General features: G+C 39.8%; 2 protein-coding genes across 2 annotated transcripts in view; one reads left to right on the forward strand and one right to left on the reverse strand.

Annotated features, from left to right (window-relative positions):
• LOC126775888 (5'-3' exoribonuclease 2 homolog) overlaps positions 1-16,981 on the forward strand; it is a 125,987-nt gene extending 109,006 nt beyond the window's left edge. Inside the window, exon 18 of the transcript XR_007669918.1 lies at positions 16,695-16,981. The gene's annotated coding sequence lies outside the window, so the exon portion shown is untranslated. The remainder of the gene's footprint in view (positions 1-16,694) is intronic.
• On the reverse strand, positions 419-21,816 carry LOC126775882 (DNA-directed RNA polymerase III subunit RPC1). Its single transcript, XM_050498032.1, has 27 exons — positions 21,634-21,816; positions 21,201-21,336; positions 20,358-20,507; positions 19,351-19,692; positions 18,263-18,417; positions 17,634-17,811; positions 17,219-17,356; positions 15,879-16,076; positions 15,474-15,598; positions 15,067-15,178; positions 11,414-11,646; positions 10,243-10,343; positions 8,746-8,881; positions 8,057-8,170; positions 7,396-7,515; positions 6,987-7,066; positions 6,239-6,352; positions 5,609-5,766; positions 4,735-4,907; positions 4,242-4,346; positions 2,824-3,013; positions 2,441-2,659; positions 2,089-2,207; positions 1,366-1,578; positions 1,192-1,285; positions 910-1,110; positions 419-675 (listed from the first exon to the last, which is right to left on the reverse strand). Exons 1-27 carry the CDS (start codon positions 21,675-21,677, stop codon positions 457-459), a joined length of 4,167 nt encoding a protein of 1,388 aa, XP_050353989.1. The 5' UTR covers positions 21,678-21,816; the 3' UTR covers positions 419-456.
• Between the last annotated feature and the right edge of the window lie 413 nt (positions 21,817-22,229).

The raw sequence follows: 22,229 nt of genomic DNA on the forward strand, positions 1-22,229 counted from the left end.
ATACGTTTTTACTTGGTGGTAGGGCTTTGTGTGAGCTCGTCTGGGTAAGTAACACCCACTCATCAGATATGCGGTAAACAGCTATACTTAGTATTGTTGTATTCCGGTTTAAAGGGTGAGTAAGCCAGTGTAACACAGATACAAGAGCCATAACATCTTCGCTCCCAAGGTTGGTGGCGCATTAGCGATGTAGGAATGGTTAATATTTCTTACATCGCCAATGTCTATAGACGGTGGTGACCACTTACCATCAGGAGGCCTATTTGCCCGTCCACCTACCTATAACATAAAAAAGATTGGAGCAATAGGTATATATCACCGTGCATTCCAAATAACAAAATAAAAAAACACATTATATAACTCGTATATCATAAAACTATAAATAAAATGATCATTGAAAAAAATAAAAGGACATATGTGCTGGATATCGTTTAATTCGTAATATTAAGAGTATCTCTACTCCCATATGGAGGGGTGGTAGTCGGGGTTGTCGAAGAGAAGCTTGGGCGCTTGCGTGTGTGTGGTGTGCGTGTGGTCGTGCGCGTGCAGCAGCTGCAGCACGCCGGTGCCGATGCCGGCCGGCACGCCCAGGATAATGCACTCCGACACGCCCTCGATGCGGTCCCGCTGCCCGTAGTACGCCGCGTCGAACAAGTGGTCCGACGTCTTCTCGAACTGGTATCGAAAGATAGGCAAGTGATAATTATATTCCATACAGGATATTAATATATTTGTAATTCAATTAATTAAAACTACACGCCCCGCGTCTCACACGTGTCCTCACGCAATGCAAGTTCGACATACATCAAAATAATATTGCCACAATATGATTTTGACCGAATGAGCACGAAATAACGTTCCAATTTATGCATGAACCCTAAATACACGACGCTTCCTAGGCGCACTCACACTGGCCAGGTTGAGCACGGACTCCTTCATGCGCGCCAGGCCGTAGCGCGTGATGCCCAGCACCTCCCCGCGCGCGCACATCTGCGCCGCCAGCAGCGCCACGTGCCGCCGGTCCACCGCCATGCCGTGCCCCGCCATCACCGCCTCGATCTCGCTCATGATGGTGGTCGCCGCCGCCTCGATGCCCAGCGTGTGGTACACCTGGCGTGAGACCTCGCGTTAAATCCAGTCGTACATCGGCACGAAGTATTTGAAGGTACACCGTACTTTTCCATACGTTACCTCTAAGATATTGTTAGACGTGGTCTTTCTCCCTTCGATGCCGTACGTCGCGATGACGTCTCTCAACCCGTCCCCTTCTACACACAACTTGTACCTGAAGGAAAATAGTTTGTCATTTATACATTCCCAAAAGGCGCATTTTCGGGTTCATTTAATGTTTTTACTCCATGTGACCTGGAAATCGAGTCCGTGTCGTCGCAGGCGATGACCGCACGCGAGACCCTGGGCAGGCCTTTGACCACGACGGAGGGCAGGAGCCGGGCGAGCTGCTGCATGGCCATGTTCAGCCAGCCGCCGTGCTTGCCCGCCTCTGCGTACACTTTGATGGCCCACTCCGAGACGACCTGAATGTTTCCTGGTTTCACTTTTAACTTCGATGTGCATATCCTGTAAAGAAGTTTAATATTTCATCATACAAAACCAAATCCACTATCGAAGAACGACTTACGTGATAAACGTACATACTTTAATAGCACAGTAGTTTTGAGCATTTTTTTATGTTATAAGCAGGTGGACAGACAAATAGGCCACCTGATGGTAAGTGGTCACCACCATCTATAGGCATTGGTGATGTAAGAAATATTCATTCCCTACACCGTCAATGTGTCACCAACTTTGGGAACTAAGATGTCATGTCTGTCGTGTTTATACACTGGCTCACTCACCCTTCAAACCAGGACGCAACCATATTAAGTATAGTTCGTTTTTTTACATCGCACTATTAGTATATCTTCAAATGGTTATGGTAAAAAACTTTTAAGTCTGTTTTTCATTACATTATCTATGACTTTTAAGTAGAATTTTATGGATAACCCCGTAACGGAATTTGAATAATACGAATGTATTATAATTTCTATTATATGTATTGTAATATGCACTAATATCGTGTACACTTACGAATATAAAATAGAATGAACGTTGACTTCTAGACACAGCAGCCTGATGCGCTCGGCGTCGAGTCGTATGAGAAGGAAGCACTCGTGCGGGAGGTACACTTCGTCTATGTAGGTCGTGATCTGAAAAAAAAACAATTATAATCAGTCTATTTCACTCAATAGCTCTTATACACTCGATTAGACCGACAAAATTTATAAACATGCGTGTTAGTTAATGGCTGTTGATGGCGTATTAAGGTCATTATAACAATAAATTTAGTAAAAAAAAACATTATTTTAAGGGAAACTTGCTGAAAAATTACTATGAAAATTCAAATAACTACGACTAAGGAGAAGTATAAAAGGTCACTTACTTCCCCGAGAGTGGTTTTCTCGATGCGACCTTTGACCCGCCTCGCGAACTCCTGGTCGAGCGGCTCCATCAGCTCCGCGGTGATGATGGGCGTGGAGATGACGCGCGACGCGTTAATGATCTCCTTCACCCGCGGCACGCCCTGGGTGATGTTCATGGACGCGACTCCGGCGAAGTGGAACGTCTTGAGCGTCATTTGGGTACCAGGTTCTCCAATACTCTGTAAATTAAAGAAATAATTTGTTAAAAATATCGCTCTTGAATAAACTGCACGATCTGCATCGGCGTGTGTGTGTACATGTGCGTGCGTGTGTACATGCGCGTGTGTGTGTACATGCGCGTGCGTGTGTACACGTGCGTGCGTGTGTACAAGTGCGTGCGCACCTGCGCGGCGAGCGCGCCGACGGCGGTGCCGGGCTCGATGATGCTCCGCTGGTACTTGTCGTGGCACACGCGGATGAACTGCACGAGCTGCGTCAGCGTCAGGCGCTCCAGCTGGCGCGCCACGGGCCCGCACGCCGCGTACTTCGACCGCAATATGCGCACCTTGTTTGCTATTGTTTTCAGGAAGTTTCTGGAAACAAAATAAATTTATTAGTTATAGTGGTTTTAATTATATTTATTCCAATTAGTTAATGTAACTTTTATTGTGATGATAACGGATAATAATGATAACTGATATAGTCTCTTACAATGGGTATAGGAAAGAAGGTAAATAAACTACTTCGACCTTAAATTGACATGACATTTGGGTTAGACTAGTGAGGAGGAAATTACTGAATGAGTGGGTTAATGAATGAACGATAAAGTAAGGAATTATATATTTCATGGTATTTGTACGTAATTTTATATTAGTTAAAATTAAATAAAGCAATTTTTAAACAAAAATTTTATTAGATTCCGTTTCTAAGTAGTAAATAAACTAGATTGAAAAATATTCATCAATTTTTTTCTTTTAATATATGTAATCTTAACTTACCTAAGTTTTAAATTGAGAGAATAGTGTTCAATCATAAGCTTTCCACATTGAACGCACAGGTCAGTAGGCAAAAACAAAAAATCGTAAATACAAAAATGGTTTCAGTCTAAGTCTACTTAAACAAAGCCAGGTCGTAATAGAAAACTTACGATAATTCCGAATTCACCTGTTCACATGAGGAGACCAGAGACGAATGTCTTACTCTTGTATTATTTTCAAAAGTATAAATTTAAATCTATATTTATAGTTTTTCGTTTACTTTTAAATATTCTATATTTTTTTCGTTACCTTACTATACATATATAACATCTTTATAGGATGTTTAGATAATTATCTATTTTTTTACAAATAATTCATTTTACATATTATATACAAATTAATAAACAAATATCTTTTGTAACAAAACTAAAATAAATGTTTTTTAATTATATAATTAATTCGTTTTCCATTCGTTTACCGAACGTCCTTGGTCGAGATCTTAATAATCTGTGATTTTTATTGACAGTTCATCGAAAAATGGCGTCTTATATTTCGGCACTTCTGTTTTCAGAACTTACGAAGTGAAATTAAGTAATTAAGGGGAATATTGCTGTGTTACAAATGAAGATATATTAATCAAGAACTATTTGTAGCGCACAGTACAGCGGCATTATTAGCAAATCACTTAGAATATTTTTATGTACTTTTTGTTGTTATTCCTTGTTTGGATTAGACTATATAATTTTCTTTCTATAATTTTCTATTAAATTCTTTTAAAACAAGTTTATGCAAACTAATATTAGCCCATAAGATAAATAAAATTCATACGGAATGGAATACTCACAGCAATTCAGCTTTGAACTCATCGGGGCAAGTTTTAAAGTCGTCCAGAGCGAGGGTCTCCTCAGCTGCCACTACGATACCATCACCGTCGAGCGGTTCTTCGTCGCTGTTAATGAAAATTTATTTTCTTTATTCAAAACAGGTAGACAGACTGACGAATCGGGCACCCGATGGTAAGCGGTCACCACCACTAGTATATAGGACATTGGCACCATCAGTAATATTAATCGTATCACACCGTAGATGCCCCACAAACTATATATCCCTTGTGCCCGTAGTTCCACTAGCTCACTCACCCTTCAACACAATAATACTAAGTAGGTGTTTGCCTTCTGTGACTGACCTTCGATATCAAAAATAGCTAAATTATGCAGAAATTATTGAAATTTCCAGACCATAACGCCTTGTATTAAAAACAAAAGTGTAGAAATCATGAAAATCAATTTGAATTAAAATAGTTTTCGAGAGAGATGTAGTAAGTATAGCCGGCGCACCAGGTCCGGCAGCGCGCGCGCACGTGCTGCAGCACGCGCGCCAGGTCGACGGGGCGGTCGCGGCCCTCCATGTAGCTGGGGTCCAGCCCGTCGCTGCCGTAGCGGAACTGCACCACCTCGCCCGTCGCGTTGCGCACCGTCATGTCGTAGTGCAGCACCAGGTCCTCGAGCGACTGCGGGGGAAACGACGACGTGTGAGTAGGAATGACATCTTCGAATCAAAGTCAAAGTATAGCGTTACACTTGCTTATTGATTGTCTTGAATCTACCACCGGTTCGGAAATAAACACCTCAGACCTGAAAAGAACCGGCGAAAGAAACTCAGCGGGTTTTTTTTTTATATCTCATCCTTTACAAGAAGTACAGTACATATACAACACTAGCCAAATTATGTATACCTTTTTTTTTAATTTGAGATAACCTGGGGGCGATCGTTTCATTCCCAGGGTGTGCAATCATTTAAAAAGTCATCGGATGTGTAATATCCTTTAGCACACGAGCGTTCCTTAACGATTCTTTTAAATCTCACAATTGAATATTTTTGAACAGTTTCGCAATTAATAATTTTCCACGTCATTTTTATTTTATTCGGGGCGTCACCGATTGTTTTTAATGCGCAACGCCTTGGCCATTGAGGACACTCGTTTAAATAATTTAGAGTAAGCACTTACATGGTTAATGAAAGAAAGGGACCGGTTGAACTTCTCCATTCGATTCGTATTGATTGGTATAAACGTTTGTTTTATTTCTTTATTATTATTTTTTATTTTTAAATTAAATGCGGCCAACTGTCCACAATGGTCAGAACTTAGAAATTTATAATGTTTATGATGTTACACAATTAGTAAATATAAATGCAAAATTTTCTACCAACCTTAACGAGTCTCCTCTGCAGGTAGCCCGTCTCCGCGGTCTTCACGGCGGTGTCCACGAGACCCTCGCGACCTCCCATCGTGTGGAAGAAGAACTCGGTGGGCGTTAGGCCCGAATAGAAGCTGTTCTCGACGAACCCTCGAGCTGCTGGGATCTTTGCTATAATATAATTCACAATCAATACATATAAACAATGTTTAGGTCTTCCAAAACGCACACAAAACAACGAGTTCCATTTGATCAATCATTAACACTTGAAGTTAGAAACGTAGAGTGCTAATCAGACGATATTTGTTTCTCTTGTTTTAAATGGTAATGAGGCCTTGTTTGTCCAGTACCAGCTTTTAAAACTGTATATTACCAGGGTATCCCAGGGTTACCATGATTTCAAGTTTGATAATTAGCAATGTTTACACTCCACTGCTTTTAAAGCACGTTACGCTGTCGCCTAGCCCTGAACTCTTGTCCCATCGGATTGTGGTTGTGAGAGAATAGCAAATGTACTTGTTTTGTACATTTATGCACTATACATCCGACGCAATTGAAGTCCCTTAAGAAACTCCACCGTGACCGAAATCAGCCTGGAGAACATCGTGTTTATCGTATTTCTATTAGTAATGAACACACGTACAGTGCCTCTCGAAATGCGGAAGCGATCTATCTTCAAATCCGTTGGGCACTCGCTTGCCGTTGAGCGCCTGCTGGCCGACACAAGCGATCATCTGCGATATGTTGATATTCGAACCTGGAAACAAAACCACATATACCAAACCACATATACCAAATAACCAATACATCAAATCTTAGTGACAATTTTTGAATAATTTTAAAAGAGTAAATTATGGTTAGGTTAAAATTTGGGACTATATAAATATATAAAAATTAAATAATAATAATAATAATATCCTGGGACATTTTTCACACACGGCCATCTGATCCCAAATTAAGCTTGTACAGAGCTTGTACTATGGAAACCAGACAACTGATATACTACATATACTACTTTTCTTTTGTAAATACATACTTATATAGATAATTACACCCAGACTCAGAAGAAACAGACATGTTCATGCACACAAATGTCTGTCCTGGGTGGGAATCGAACCCACAACCTTCGGCGTGAAAGGCAAGCATCCACTAATCACGCCAACCGGCTCGTCAAATAATAAATTATGGGACTTTAACAATTAATTCGACCTCTGTAAGAAGTGTTTGTAAAAATCTATTTAAATAAAATATATTTTGATTTTGAGTACAATTCCTGTAAAAATACCACTGTTTATAAGCGCAGCACCTAAGTGTGTCGAAATTTCAAGTTAATCGCCTGACCCATGAAAGCTAACAGCTAAAATTACGTAAAGTCTTCTAAATATCCTCACCTTTGGATCCGCTCTGTGCCATTATAAGAGGTGCGTTGGTGGGATGAAGTTCACGAAAACACGCCTTAGCTGCCAACTCTCTAAATCAAAAATTTAATAAAATTATTCATACATAATAATTCTCAGGACGAGAAATCTAATCACAAATTATTTAATCCAATAGATTATTTAACGAACTTCGTTGGTGTACCCTAACGTGGCTTATATACCCTTGTTAAATATATAAAAGCTCTATTCCCAATTATATAGCATGATATAGCGAAACTATAAAAAATCACTTACAATATGTAAATCATATATCATATAATATGATTCAAAAGTTATTATTAGTCGTGAAACCTGCACACTAGTGTATTATTTTCGTTCATAATACAAATTATACGTGAAGAAAAAAACTCAAATATCTGACCTTATGCTACTCAACTCGCTGAGCATCACAGCTTCCAGGGTCTCCTCCATGGTACATCCCGGTTGAGATTGCAACGTACCCTTCTCCATCTCCAGGATATAACCGTCACACTTGGAATATCTACGGATTTAATATCAAAATGAAATGATGCCAATAGTCCAAGATTTCAAGCTAAGTCACATCTAACATTAATATTAAAAAATAGTAAGGACTTAAGTTGGTGTGGTGGTGCCTTAATGGGCGAATCGTAATTCCCATAAAAGCGTTACACTTAATCGGAAAAAAGAGTCATTAAAATGTAATGTTACCTTGGTAGAATCTACTGGTGGTAGAGCTTTGTGGAAGCTCGTCTGGGTAGGTACCACCCACTCATCAGATATTCTACCGCAAAACAGAAGTACTTGTTGTGTTCCGGTTTGAAGGGTGAGTGAGACAGTGTAATTACAGACACAAGGGACATAACATCGTAGTTATCAAGGTTGGTGGCGCTTTGGTGATGTAAGCGATGGTTAACATTTTTTACAATGTCTATGGGCGTTGGTGACCACTTACCATCAGGGAGCCACCTGATGGTAAGTATTCTATAAAAAATAATAATAATATGATAGATCGAATACTCGACTCGAAAAATGAAAAAAAAAGAAACATGATCGCGACATACCCAGATTCCAGCAGCTTATTCTTGGCCTCTATAAGTTTCTTGCCCGGAGTCACGTCTATAATACCGAAGCTGAAGCCTCTATTCATCATGTAGTAGGATGCCATTCGTGCCAACCTAAAGTACATAATATAAACATTAGTCAAGAAGTAACATCCATGTCTTGAGATGGCCTAGTGGTTAGAACGCGTGAATCTTAAACGATGATCGTGGTTTCAAACCCGGGCAAGCACCACTGAATCACGTGCTTAATTTGTGTTAATAATTCATCTCATGCTTGACGGTGAAGGAAAACTTCGTGAGGAAACCTGCATGTGTCTAATCATGGAAATTATGCCACATGTGTATTCTACCAACCCGCATTGGAGCAGCGTGGTGGTATAAGCTCCAAACCTTCTCCTCAAAAGGGAGAGGAGGCCTTAGCCCAGCAGTGGGACATTCATATACTGTTACTGTATGTCTGAGTCGCGGTTCGTCGACCAATAACAGAGCTTCTAGATGACGTGATATCGGCTTAAATCAATTAAATAGATGTATGAGATAAATAGCGATGCTCAACTCACTATGCAAAACACCTTTCCACGAATATTTATACACGATATTCCTACGAACTCGTTAAAATTAATAAATAATTGACAAAATCTTTTTGTTTCATTTTTAAAATGTATCTGTATAAGTAACAAATTCCTGACCTCCACATGGAGCGCACTGCGAACTCCTCGCCCCAGTCGCGAAGCAGGATGTAGAAGATGCTGGTCTTGGTGCCGGAGCCCAGGGTGCTTTTGTCCATCGACCCGCATATCAGTTCCGAATTCCTTATTATCACATCTGGATTCAAATAGAGATTTTATAAGGCATCGCAATAAACGTAATCATTCATATCCCTAGCAATATTTAGTATTGTATTCCAGTGTGTAAGTTGAGTCAGTCAGTGTAACTAAGTAAAGAGTAAAGACAACTAAACAATTTGGACATTGAATTCGGATATAATTGGCTGGAAATAATTAAAAATCTTTAAATATCTATGATATTCATTAGGGGTTGGCTAAAAATGGTGTCTTATATCGGCATATGTTATTGTAACTATGAAATTAAAATTAAAGTGAATATATGTAGTTAAGTGAAATAATTGTATTATAAATAAATATATAATCAAGAGCCATTTTTAGTACATAATAATAATATCCTGGGACATTTTTCACACACGGCCATCTGATCCCAAATTAAGCTTGTACAAAGCTTGTGCTATGGAAACCAGACAACTGATATTAGATGATGGACACGCTGACAAAAAGTAATCCATGAGCTTTTTTTTAAATTGTAAATACATACTTTTATAGATAATCACACCTAGATTTAGGACAAATAGACATGTTCATGCACACAAATGTCTGTCTTGAGTGGGAATCGAACCCACAACTTTCGGCGTGAAAGACAACTATCTATCAACCGCGCCAACCGGCCCGTCAAAGCAAAGATTAGCCAATCGCATCAAATGACTACTTACATATAAGATTTGTTTATCTTAAGTTATTCTTCGATTAAAATAAGCTATGAGTATTAATGGCCCAGTGGTAAGAACGCGGGACTCTTAACCGATGACCGTGGGTTTATTTATTTAATAGGAACACTAACAATATACATATTAAATGATGGCATACATGACATTCACAGAGAAAAAATCAACTTCTGATATGTATATCAATTATAAGGGTACACAACATTCACAAAGTATCGCGTCAAGATTAAATACATTAAAAAATAATTATTATTGACCTATGCTTAACACAATATTAAAAAACATCCAAAAAGATAAAAATAAAATTAAATAAAAATAAAAAGAAAAATGAAATAAAACAACAACAGGATCTTAACGCACTATTTTGATGATGGACACGCTGACAAAAAGTAATCCATGAGCTTTTTTTTAAAAGTAATGAAGCTGTCATGAAAGATGTCAATGCCCTGTATAACTTTTGTCAATTCATTATGTCGAGCACATATGCGCACAATCGGAACCAGCTTTCCAAGACGAGTTTTCGTTTATTCAATTACTGTTGAGTATTAATGACAGTCATGCTACTTGCATATATGAACTCATTGTGTTCGCTATATTTCATTTTCAATAATGTGCAAATGTTTCAACAAGTTTACAATACTGATAGAAGATATTAGAATACAATACTCACAAGAATCCTGCACACACATGTCCTTGTTGCCGGTGTAGTTCTTTCCCTTCGTCTCTAGGTTGGCTTTCACTTCGCAGCGATTGTTCGGTTTCATTATCAAGCTACGAACATAAATCGATTACTAAATTCTATGTTATATAAACAACAATTGAAATCTTTTTTTTTATACATAGGTGGACGGGCAATGGGCCACTTGATGGTAAGTAATTGATAAAATCTTTATGTTTCACTTTCAAAATGTATCTGTATAAGTAACAAATTCCTGACCTCCAATTGGAGCGCACTGCGAACTCCTCACCTTAACGGTTTGAAGGGTGAGTGAGTCAGTGTAATTACAGGCACAAGGGACATAACATCTTAGTTCCCAAGGTTGGTGGCGCATTGGTGATGTAAGCGATGGTTAACATTTCTTACAATGCCAATGTCTATGGGCGTTGGTGACCACTTACCATCAGGTGGCCCATATGCTCGTCCACCTTCATATTCTATAAAAAAAAAGTGGTCACCACCGGCCGTAGACAGTGGCGTTGACAGAAATCATCCCTTACATATCCAATGCCCCAATAACCTTGGTAACAAGATGCTATATCCCTTATGCCTAGTTACACTGGCTTACTCACCCATCAAAATGGAACACAACGATAAGTATCGCTGTTGGGCGGTAGGGTATGTGATGAGTGGGTGGCACCGGACCAGAAATGAAACGTTATCGTGTAGTAAGGGGGAATCTGGTGGTAGGGCTTTGTGCAAGCTCGTCTGGGTAGGTACCACCCACTCATCAGATATTCTACCGCAAAACAGCAATACTTGATATTGTTGTGTTCCGGTTTGAAGGGTGAGTGAGCCAGTGTAATTACAGGCACAAGGGACATAAAATCTTAGTTCCCAAGGTTGGTGGCGCATTGGATATGTAAGCGATGGTTGACATTTCTTACAATGCTAATGTCTAAGAGCGTTGGTGACCACTTACCATCAGGTGGCCCATATGCTCGTCCGCCTTCCTATTCTATATAAAAAAAAAAAAAAAAAAAAAAAAAAAAAAAAAAAAAAAAAGAATCGGTCTCCAATTGCTGAAGATTCCTCTAAATTTTTTGAAGATACAATTTAAGGCCATATTTGCGTAGTAATAAATATGACAAAAAATATAAGTAAAATTGTATCCTGTAATCACCTGAATATCTGTTTTCCAGTCCAAAGCTTCCTCGGTTTGAGTATAGCTGGCGGTGGCATGTCGATCCTCATGGTGCTGTCGGGTCCCGCCAGCAGGCAGCTCGCGAGCTGCTGCGCTTCGGCCTTCGTGAAGAACGTGTCCCGCTGCGTGATGAGGTACCCGCCGGTGATGAAGTCCTGTGTAGCTGCGATCAGTAGTTCTCCATTCCGGGGTGTCACGAGATTGGATTTATTCTAAGAAAAAATTGAAATTATTCATAAACCAGTAATATATATAAAATATAAAAAATAACAGAGAATCTAGTAGAAATCAGGTATCAGAAATAAAAACAAAGTAAAATGGTTAAAAATATTTTGGAAAAACTAATCTGGTAACTAATATCTTAGTTCACTTCAATCAATCAATCATCAATCAACAGCCAATCGTTGTCCACTGCTGAACATAGGCCTCTCCCAAGATGCGCCAAAGCTCCCCGTCCTCCGCCTTCCGCATCCAGTTGGTGCCCGCCACCTTCTTAAGGTCGTCGGTCCACCTGGCTGGAGGGCGCCCTACGCTGCGCTTGCCGATTCGCGGTCTCCACTCTAGGACTCGTCTGCTCCAACGGCCATCGGTCCTACGACATACGTGACCAGCCCACTGCCACTTCAGCCTGCTAATTTTGCAAGCTATGTCGGTGACTCCGGTTCTTTTCCGGATAATCTCATTTCTGATCTTATCCTTCAAAGATACTCCGAGCATAGCTCGCTCCATAGCACGCTGAGCGACTTTGAATTTGTGGACTAGTCCCGCAGTTAGTGTCCACGTTTCGGCACCGTATGTCATGGCAGGTAAGACGCATTGGTTGAAGACTTTCGTCTTCAAACATTGCGGTATGACGACTTGAGGACTTGACGAAGGTTGCCAAATGCTGCCCATCCCAAGCGAATTCTTCGATCGGCTTCCTTCTCGAAGTTGTTCCTACCGACTTGTATTATCTGTCCTAGGTAGGTATATTCACTAACAACTTCGAGAGGTTTCCCCTCGACGTATATCGGTCCCGCCACGAAATGCCTATTGAACATGACCTTGGTCTTGTCCAAGTTTATACCGAGACCGACACACCGGGAAGACTCGCCTAGGCTACGCAGCATTTCGGTGAGTTGTTCCAGCGACTCTGCTATGATGACGATATCGTCGGCAAATCGAAGGTGTGAGATGTACTCGCCGTTTACATTGACTCCATACCTAGTCCAATCCAGCGTCTTGAAAACGTCTTCCAACGCGTTGGTGAACAGTTTCGAGGATATTACATCCCCCTGTCTCACCCCTCTGCGCAGTTGGATCGCCTTCGTCTTACAGTCCTGGATGTGGACAGTCATTGTAGCGGCGTTGTATAGACATCTCAGTACCTCGATATATCTCCAATCGATATGACATCTCTGCAATGAGTCGAGCACTGCCCAGGTTTCGATGGAGTCGAAGGCTTTCTCGTAGTCCACAAATGCCATACACAGCGGCTGATTGTACTCTTCGGTCTTCTGCACAATCTGCCGAACAGTATGGATGTGGTCCACGGTGCTGTAGCCTGATCGAAAGCCGGCTTGCTCTGGGGGCTGGAACTCGTCAAGTCGTCTGGCGAGACGGTTCGCGACGACTCTTGAGAACAGCTTATACACGTGACTCAGGAGGGAGATTGGTCTGTAGTTTTTCAAGAGGGTTTTATCACCTTTCTTGAAAAACAGTACCACCTCACTCCCGCTCCACGTTTTCGGGATCTTGCCATGTTGGATGACGGAATTAAAGAGACTTGCTAGCTCTTTCAGGACCGGAGTCCCGCTTGCCTTATGCAACTCTGTTGTGATTCCGTCATCTCCCGGAGCTTTGTTGTTTTTAAGCTGTTCTAGAGCCGCCCTAATCTCGCCTTGGTCAACGACCGGGAGCTCCTCGGAGTAATGGCGCATAAGAGGGGCGAGCTGGTCATCAATACTGATTCCCACGGGTTTATGCGATCTTGAAACAACAACAATCTTAGAACAACTGCCCATAAAACCTCTCTACTTCTCCGACAATCTCAGGCCTAGAGGTAACGACCCCACCATTTTCAGTTTTAAGTTTTGTCAGACGCGGCCTCCCAAACTTGCGAGCGAACACTTTCGATCCCCGATTTTGCTCAATCGCAGCCTTGATGGCACGGGTATTGGAGCGTCGGAGATCGCGTCGCGTCAGCGTTTTTATTGTTCGGTTTAAGGCCTTATCTGACAAAAACGATGGTAGTTCTAGTCATTTTCTCATGAGCTCGAGTGTCTCAGCAGAGAGTTTTGGTGGGTTGTCTCTTCTCTGTGGCGGAAAACACTTGCAGGATGTGTTTTGCAGTATTTTGACCAGCGTGTCGGTTCTCTCATCAATGCTGCTTATGGTTTCCAACGCGGTGAATTGATTTTGAAGTTCCATTTGGAACTTTTCGGAGCCTTGAGCAGCTTGGAGCATGGTAGGTCGGAGAGTAGACCTCATCATTCTCGATCTTTCGGCTTTTAAGTTGATATTTAGAGTGCCTCGAACCAAGCGGTGATCACTTCCGGTATTAAACCTGTTGATCACTGAAACATCTCTAAATATGTGCCTTTTATTCGAAATGATAAAGTCTATCTCGTTCCTTGTCACGTTATCGGGGCTTCGCCAGGTCCATCTCCTCTGAAGCTTCTTTTGAAAGAAAGAATTTATCAAAAAAAGCCCCTGCGCTTCAAGAAAGTTTACCAGCATTTGCCCCCTGTGATTTCTGCAGCCCAAGCCGTAAGGTCCGACTTTCGATTCACCGCTATCTTGTACTCCCACTTTAGCATTAAAGTCTCCCATAACAACATTGTAGTGGGCCTTCGAGGTGTCGTTGAGGGCCTTTGCGATGTCCTCGTACATCGCTTCGACCACATCATCAGAGTATGTCAAAGTTGGCGCATATACCTGTACGCTCTTCAGGGAGTACCCTTTCGGAAAGTTTTAGGACAAGGTACGCTACCCGGTTCGACACACTACTGATTTCCACAATGCTGCTAATGAGATCCTTTTTGACTAGAAAACCGACACCACCCTGGGAAAGGTTATCACCTTCGCGGAAGTAGAGTAAGTTACCGGACTCTAGAGTTATCGTGTCCTCCCCCTGTCTTCGGACTTCAGATAACCCCAGTATATGCCAGTTTATATGACTTAACTCTACTTCTTATTCGGCGAGGTGATGGTCCAGCCTCATCGAGCGTTCATTATACGTTGCCATGTGCAGGCGTTTTATACGGTAGCCTGCCGTGAACCGGTGATTCTTAGCACCCCCTGCCCTGCCGATACCGCGACCGCTACCTTGGTCGGGCCTAGCGGGCTTGCCGGTAACTGGGGGCCTTTTTTTTGGGCGCATCTGCCATTAAGGGAGGGGTTTACCCATACTCGCCGCGCTGGGCAGGCGTGTTGGCGAGCGCAGTAGGGGGGTGAGATGTTTATGGGAGGGGGGACGCTGCTGCCCATCCCCCTTTTCCCCGTCCCTCAGTCGCCTCTTACGACACCCACGGGATGAGATTGGGGGAGTACTATTCTAAGCCGGTACTCCACGGCAAGTTAGTTCACTTAGGTAAGCCTTTAAAAATTAAGCAAATATTGCTACTAGATGGTTATTTGCAATAAAAACGTACCCCCATCAGTATAAGCGCCTCAGCCCTCGCCTCCTCAGTTTGCGGCAAATGCATATTCATTTCGTCACCATCGAAATCTGCGTTGTAGGGTGTACACACGCACTCGTTGAACCTGAAAATTATACTCAAATTATATAAATGCTTAGCAATGTTTAAGTGCATTACAAATAAAATAAAAACTATAAATAACTTTTTTGCAAAATTTTTAATGCACGTTTTAAATAGTAGATATATATATGACAATTAAAATGGTTTTTTAGGAATTAAAGATTGATCCGTAAAGAGCTCACTTCATCACTCACTCGTGAACTGTTGAAAGCCGAGTTACGGTGACATGCTATTATGATAGTTTGGAAGTATTAAATGTTCCAACTGGATTAGTGTATAATCCAGCGCGTCCACGTTACCGGAAGGTCCGCTGCGGCTGCACCCGCGCGCGGTGGCACATGATGGACAGCTTGTGCAGCGACGGCTGGCGGTTGAACAGCACCACGTCGCCGTCCACCAGGTGGCGCTCCACCGTGTCGCCGCACTGACACACACGCGTTAGATTTAAGCAACAATTGTATTAGTGACTTAACTTATATGACAATCGATCTCCTCTACGTGATAGGTGGCATTGATCCAAAGGGACATTTACAGGCTAATTTATCTTTTTTACTTTTACATTAGAAATCCCAGAAAACGTTTAAAGAAAATTGAATTATAAAATATCGTAAGTCATGTCGTTCGTGTACAATGCTCAATCGCTTATAATATATATATATATATATTTTAATATTACCAAGAGCATAAAATATACTTTCACGAACCTTCAACTCCTGCGCAATCTTCTCCCTGTTGCCGTACTTGAGATACTTCTTGTGATTGACCCCTCGTTGCTGCACGTAGTTCGCTCCAGGGTGGACATCGGGCCCGTTGCACACTAGCTTCCGGAGCCACTGGAGGTTCGCGGGGAATACCCGCTCCGGGTAAGTGAGGATCTTAGCTACATGTACCGGAACACCGACCTGTTTTTATAAAATCATTTATGTGATTAATTTTGTACTGCATTTGTTAGTAAGAGGTAGGCACCGCCAATCATGTATTCGACCACCAAACAGCATTATTTAGTGTAATTAAAGGCACAAGGGATACAATTGGTGGTGGTTAATGGATGGTAAGCCGAGATGGCCCGGTGGTAAGAACTCGTGAATCTTAACCGATGATCGTGGGTTCAAACCCGGGCAAGCACCACTGAATTTTCATGTGCTTAATTTATGATTATAATTCATCTCGTGCTTGACGCTGAAGGAAAACATCGTGAGATAACCTGCATGTGTCAAATTTCAATGAAATTCTGCCACATGTGTGAACCTTCTCCTCAAAAAGGGAGAGGAGGCCTTAGCCCAGCAGTGGGACATTCACAGGTTGTTACTGTAATGGATGGTGTCTGGAAGTCTATGTGCGGTGATGACCTCTTAACATAATGTGTAATTATAATATTTATAGCACATATACGTAGACTATATTTACAAAGTACAGCTAATATTTTTTTGTACGTCTTTTAAGAATATTAAGCTACAATTTTTTTTTTTTTTAAATACATACTTATATAGATAAATTATATATAAAAAAAAAAAGCCAAGATGGCCCTGTGGTAAGAACGCGTGAATCTTAACCGATGATCGTGGGTTCAAACCCGGGCAAGCACCACTGAATTTTCATGTGCTTAATTTGTGATAATAATTCATCTCGTGCTTTACGGTGAAGGAAAACATCGTGAGGAAACCTGCATGTGTCTAATTTCACTGAAATTCTGCCACATGTGAATTCTACCAATCCGCATTGGAGCAGCGTGGTGGAATAAGCTCCAAACCTTCTCCTCAAAAAGAGGAGAGGAGGCCTTTAGCCCAGCAGTGGGACATTCACAGGCTGTTACGGATTACGGATACTTATATAGAAAATTACACCCAGACTCAGGACAAACAGACATGTTCATGCACACAAATGTCTGTTCTGTGTGGGAATCGAACCTTCGGCGTGAAAAGGCAAGTATCTACCAACCACGCCAACCGGCTCGTCGTCAGCTACTAATTGGGACAATAACGTTGAGATAATCCCACTAAGAGAGCGATTAAGTTATTATAAGATAATAATAATAGGAGCGTGCCTCTTGGATCTGCAGGTTGGGGTCGGGCGAGATGACAGTACGGCTGGAGAAGTCAACCCGCTTCCCGGACAAGTTCCCGCGGAAGCGACCCTGCTTCCCTTTCAAGCGCTGCACCAAACCTCGACCTGGTTTCTTCGGCTTAAAGAAGAAATAAATAAATAAAAATACATATACAATCAGAAAAAAAATGTAATCAGTTTACTGTCAGACGCGGTAGTGAATACACCTCTAGGAAGCGAAATATAAAGAACGATAGCAAGCGATTGGGTACATTGAATAACTTTAATTAGTGCACTGTGGTAATAACACTTGAGCAATTTCCAACATCTCCATTTAATCACACAAGCTCGTAACAGTATGATCACATTTAAAAAACAAAATATATGTCACCATATATTTACACCATAAGACTAACCTGCATAGAAAGCGGTATACCAGACATTTCGCTGTTGATGTAGAGCGCTACGTGCAGCTGTAAATAGTCCCAGTCCTCCTGCACCAGCTCGCTCTTGCCGCCGCTGGTCACGTGGCGGGATATTACGTCATTGATCAGCAAAATTTCTGATTGCTTCATTGTCAAGTCGTCTTCGTTACTGAGAACATAAAAAAATACTCATAACCGCCATGAACTAAGAGATGAAATAAGAGAGAGTAGGTTGCATTTGCCAATGTCAATAACAGGTGGTGACACCTACCATCAGTGCACGTATTTGCCCGTACCTATGATCGCAGCCTTTTTGGTGAGGCATAAGTCTCGTTGGTGTAGTGGCTATCTTATAAAATTGTAGATTTTCATTAAATCCCTGGGTTGGACCCGTGAAATGTGTCATAAATTTTTCTGTACTTACAAGTACTCAGTAGCAGCCAGGAGTTTTGAAGTTCGAATGAGGAAATCACGAATTAATTGATTTAACGATGTGTACGTGCGTGCGTGCATATGTGCGAGCGTGCGTGCGTGCGTACGTGCGTGCGTGTGTGTATGCTTGCGTGTGTGTGTATTCTTGTCACTTGAACAATTTAATTCTATTAGTTTTTTATACTCACGTGCCAGCTTTAATATCTGAAGCGACACTTGGTCTGATGCAGAGCGGCGGTACCGGTAGACGCGTTAATATCAAATCTTCTGGCCTGGAAGTCTTAACATCCATTCCCAGAAGTGGGATATCCTCATCGGGAATACGGCGGAACAGATTTATTACCTGTAATAAACAAAAAATATTTTGTTAATAACTTCTCTTCCATTTATAAAACAGATGCTTAAACCTGGCATGTGCTGTAATGGTTTTTAAATTGTAAGTTCACGAGTAAGACACGACTTGCTCTAAAATATTCTTTGGGCACAAATGTAAATTAATTCTCATGGCGATCGTCGATCTATAGAAATGCCGCTATCAGGTATAATAATAGCGGTCCTTCATTTTAGACCAAATATTTGTTGTGTTTACAAATGTTTATTTAAAGAAAAATAAACAAAATTAAATTTTGATTGACACGACATCATTCAAGATTTATAATAATGTGTAGAAATAATTATTAATTCAAAATAATGGCGGCGACATTTAATCGGAATAGTTGTTATCGTTTACTGGTGGTAGGGCTTTGTGTAATCTCGTCTGGGTAGGTACCACCCACTTATCATATATTCTACCGCAAAACAGCAGTAGTTGGTATCGTTGTGTTCCGGTTTGCAGAGTGAGTGAGCCATTACACAGGCAAACGGGACATAACATCTTAGTTCCCAAGGTTGGTGGCGCATTGGCGATGTAAGCGGTGGTTAACATTTCTTACAATGCCAATGTCTATGGGCACTGGTGACCACTTACCATCAGATGGTCCATATGCTCGTCCGTCTACCTATACTATAAAAAAAATCTGAACTTTGGAAGTACAATTAAAGTGGATATAAGTAGTTAAGTGGAATAGTATCGTATAATAATAAAAAATATATATTAATTAAGAGAGAGAGTAGTGCATAATACAGCAGACCTATTAGTCGATCGCGTGGAATATGTAAATCTAAGGATTTTTTACTTCTCTTGCGATTGGAATGTAGAATAAACATTTCCATGTTCGAATAAATAATACAAGTACGCACGAGTGAAGTCATAAAGTCTCTTATATCAATGTCTTACCTCTAGTGGACTGAGTTCAATAATCAATCCACTATTTATCATCGTCGCCAGTTCCTTGTTAGCTTCCTTGGCCTCGTGGAATTCCTTTAGCACTTTTTGGACGATAGGATCTGTAGGTTTCTTAGTCCTGTATTTATCATGGATAATCTTCAAAATACCAGCTGGACTCTTCTTGACGATACCGTTCAGGGATTCACAGTGAGGACACTTGGTGCATGTCTTCGCCTTCTTAAGAACAACTGCCCGGAGGTTTTTCTTATGCAAGTATGACAGTTCTGGGTGTGTGAATTTCCGACGGAAGGATTTTTTTAATGTCTCTGGTAGCATTACTTTTGCGCAATTCTGTTCAAAAAAGTTTATTTCCAATTTATTAAGTTATTGTAGGTTACGAGTCTTATATAAATATGAAAAAAAAACAATTCATTGAGTGACATTATATTTATGAGTATTATTTCATCTACTACTTTATCTTAACTAAGTTTTAAACAGATAAATAAATGAAATTAATCCATAGTAAAAAAAAGTGTATATAAAAGTTAATTTATGGAATACTTTATAGCACATCACAAATGATGTAAATAAATGTAAAGTAGCAGCCTGTTAATGTCCCACTGCTGGGCTAAGACCTCCTCTCACTTTTGAGGAGAAGATTTGGAATTTATTCCACCACACTGGTCCAATGCGGGTTGGTAGGACACACAAGTGGCAGAATTTCAGTGAAATTAGACACATGCAGGTTTCCTCATGATGTTTTCCTTCACCGTAAAGCACGAAATGAATTATAATAACTAATTAAGCACATGAAAATTCCGTGGTGCTTGCCCGGGTTTGAACCCACGATTATCGGTTAAGATTCACGCGTTCTTACCACTGGGCCATCTCGGCTTTTTGGAACGCTCAATGGTCGCTTATTACTATCTACATATCATTGACCAATCAGCGATATAATGAGTTATACTTAAAATAATATTATGTTATATGAAATTCATTCATCATTCCTAACTCACCTTGCATATTGTTTGAAGTATTGTGATTATAGATCGAAAATAGCCAACATGAAACACAGGCAGCGCCAAATCAATGTAGCCATAATGACCCACACACTCAGCTAAACCCAGACCACAGGTTTCGCAATTAGCATCTTTTTGATTGGTTCCCTAAAAATAAAAATGCTCATATTATATTTTAATATAGGAATCAATCAATCTTTTGCCTCTATTAGGATATTATTATTAAAAAAAGAATATTAACATTGTAAACTATACTAAAATGTGACAGGTACAATATGTACCTGTGTATTGTGTGAAATGAGTACAAAGAAAACGTCAAAATAAATAGCTGTTCATTTTAAATGTTTCATACATATAAAATTAACAACTCTTTATTTTGACGTGTATATCGGTTGGGAATTTAAAAGCATCTGAACAATGACATAGCTAAAACGAACTAGTAACATTAGATGTAACTTACGATTTTTATGAGTACCGTCTAGGGCGATAACATATGGTCACATACGTATAAAATAACCGGATGATGAGTTGCTATGTTTTTTATGTTAGGTGCTATATCAATATAATATGTGTTACATATTATATTGATTTTTTCATCATTTTGTCACTAGATATTTTTGTACTTAATGCCAAATTGTCAAAAACAAAATGTATAAAACATGTAATTTATATCTTCAATTTTTATTTTTTATTTAATAAAATTACTTTCTAAACATAATTACCAATGAATGGGTGATTCTTAATCAGAGAGATGTACACAAACATTGTACAAGTGTATTCTTATTGTATTTCTTTAAAATTGATGACGAAAAATATAAAACTCTCATTCAGATTACATACCATTCTTCGATCAAGTACTCCATAGCTGGCTGGTACTCTCTGTGTGTCTTGAGCGTACAAATTTTTGGTAATGACCTGGATGTGTGCCGCCTGTTGGATTGCTGAGGCACTGTCCACATTAAATGTAACATGGGAGCTGAAAGAAAGTTTTAGTTATGATTTTTTCATTAAAAAGTAAAACATACTTACTTATTATATATAAAATTTTATGTACAATGTAGATTTAAGACGACTTTGCTTGAAGTATATTGTAAATCATTTATAATTAAAAATAGTGACAATTAATGTTAAAAACTTTATAATTCGTAGCTGGTCTTCATTTCTTTAAATATAATATGATATTATATAAAAATCTCGTATTTTAATTATTTTAGAAACTATGAATGACGATGTTTATTACAATATTTTGTGTTGTAAACATAACCTCACTTACATCTTTCTGCCGACATATGTTTCACGATATTGTTCCTTGGGCATTTTTAATTGTTATTTTTAAATTACAAGGCCGCAGATACAGTCTCTACCATACTTTTTTTCTATTTAAAACTTAACAATTGACTTATAGTCACACATTAAAAACAATAATGAAACACCTATCAATTAAGCAGTAACGTCAAACAAGTAACAACTGTTTTTGACGTTTGTCAAACGTTTTTTAACTTACTACGTTAAGTTAAACCATATTATTTTTATTACATATATTGTAATATTGTTGTTGATAACTTTTAAATTATAATAAAACTATTTAAAAATTATAAAACACAACAATCTCAAACTAAAATATGAACATTTAAAACGTAACTTATTGGAGGAACCTTGTAATGGAGAAACCTCCATTCATTTTGATAGTCCAAGGTTAAATAATTAAAGTAAAAGTTTAAATTGAAATTCGATAACTATTACGTATTGTAAATTGATAATATATTTTACAATAGAACCGTTCTAAAATATAGTATAACTCGTTTTCCCGACACAAAACAAAAAATAAACAAAACAACCTTTTATATGTATGATGGCATAGTTTGAAAA

This window comes from Nymphalis io, chromosome 19 (genome assembly GCF_905147045.1).
Source record: "Nymphalis io chromosome 19, ilAglIoxx1.1, whole genome shotgun sequence".
NCBI lineage: Eukaryota > Metazoa > Arthropoda > Insecta > Lepidoptera > Nymphalidae > Nymphalis > Nymphalis io.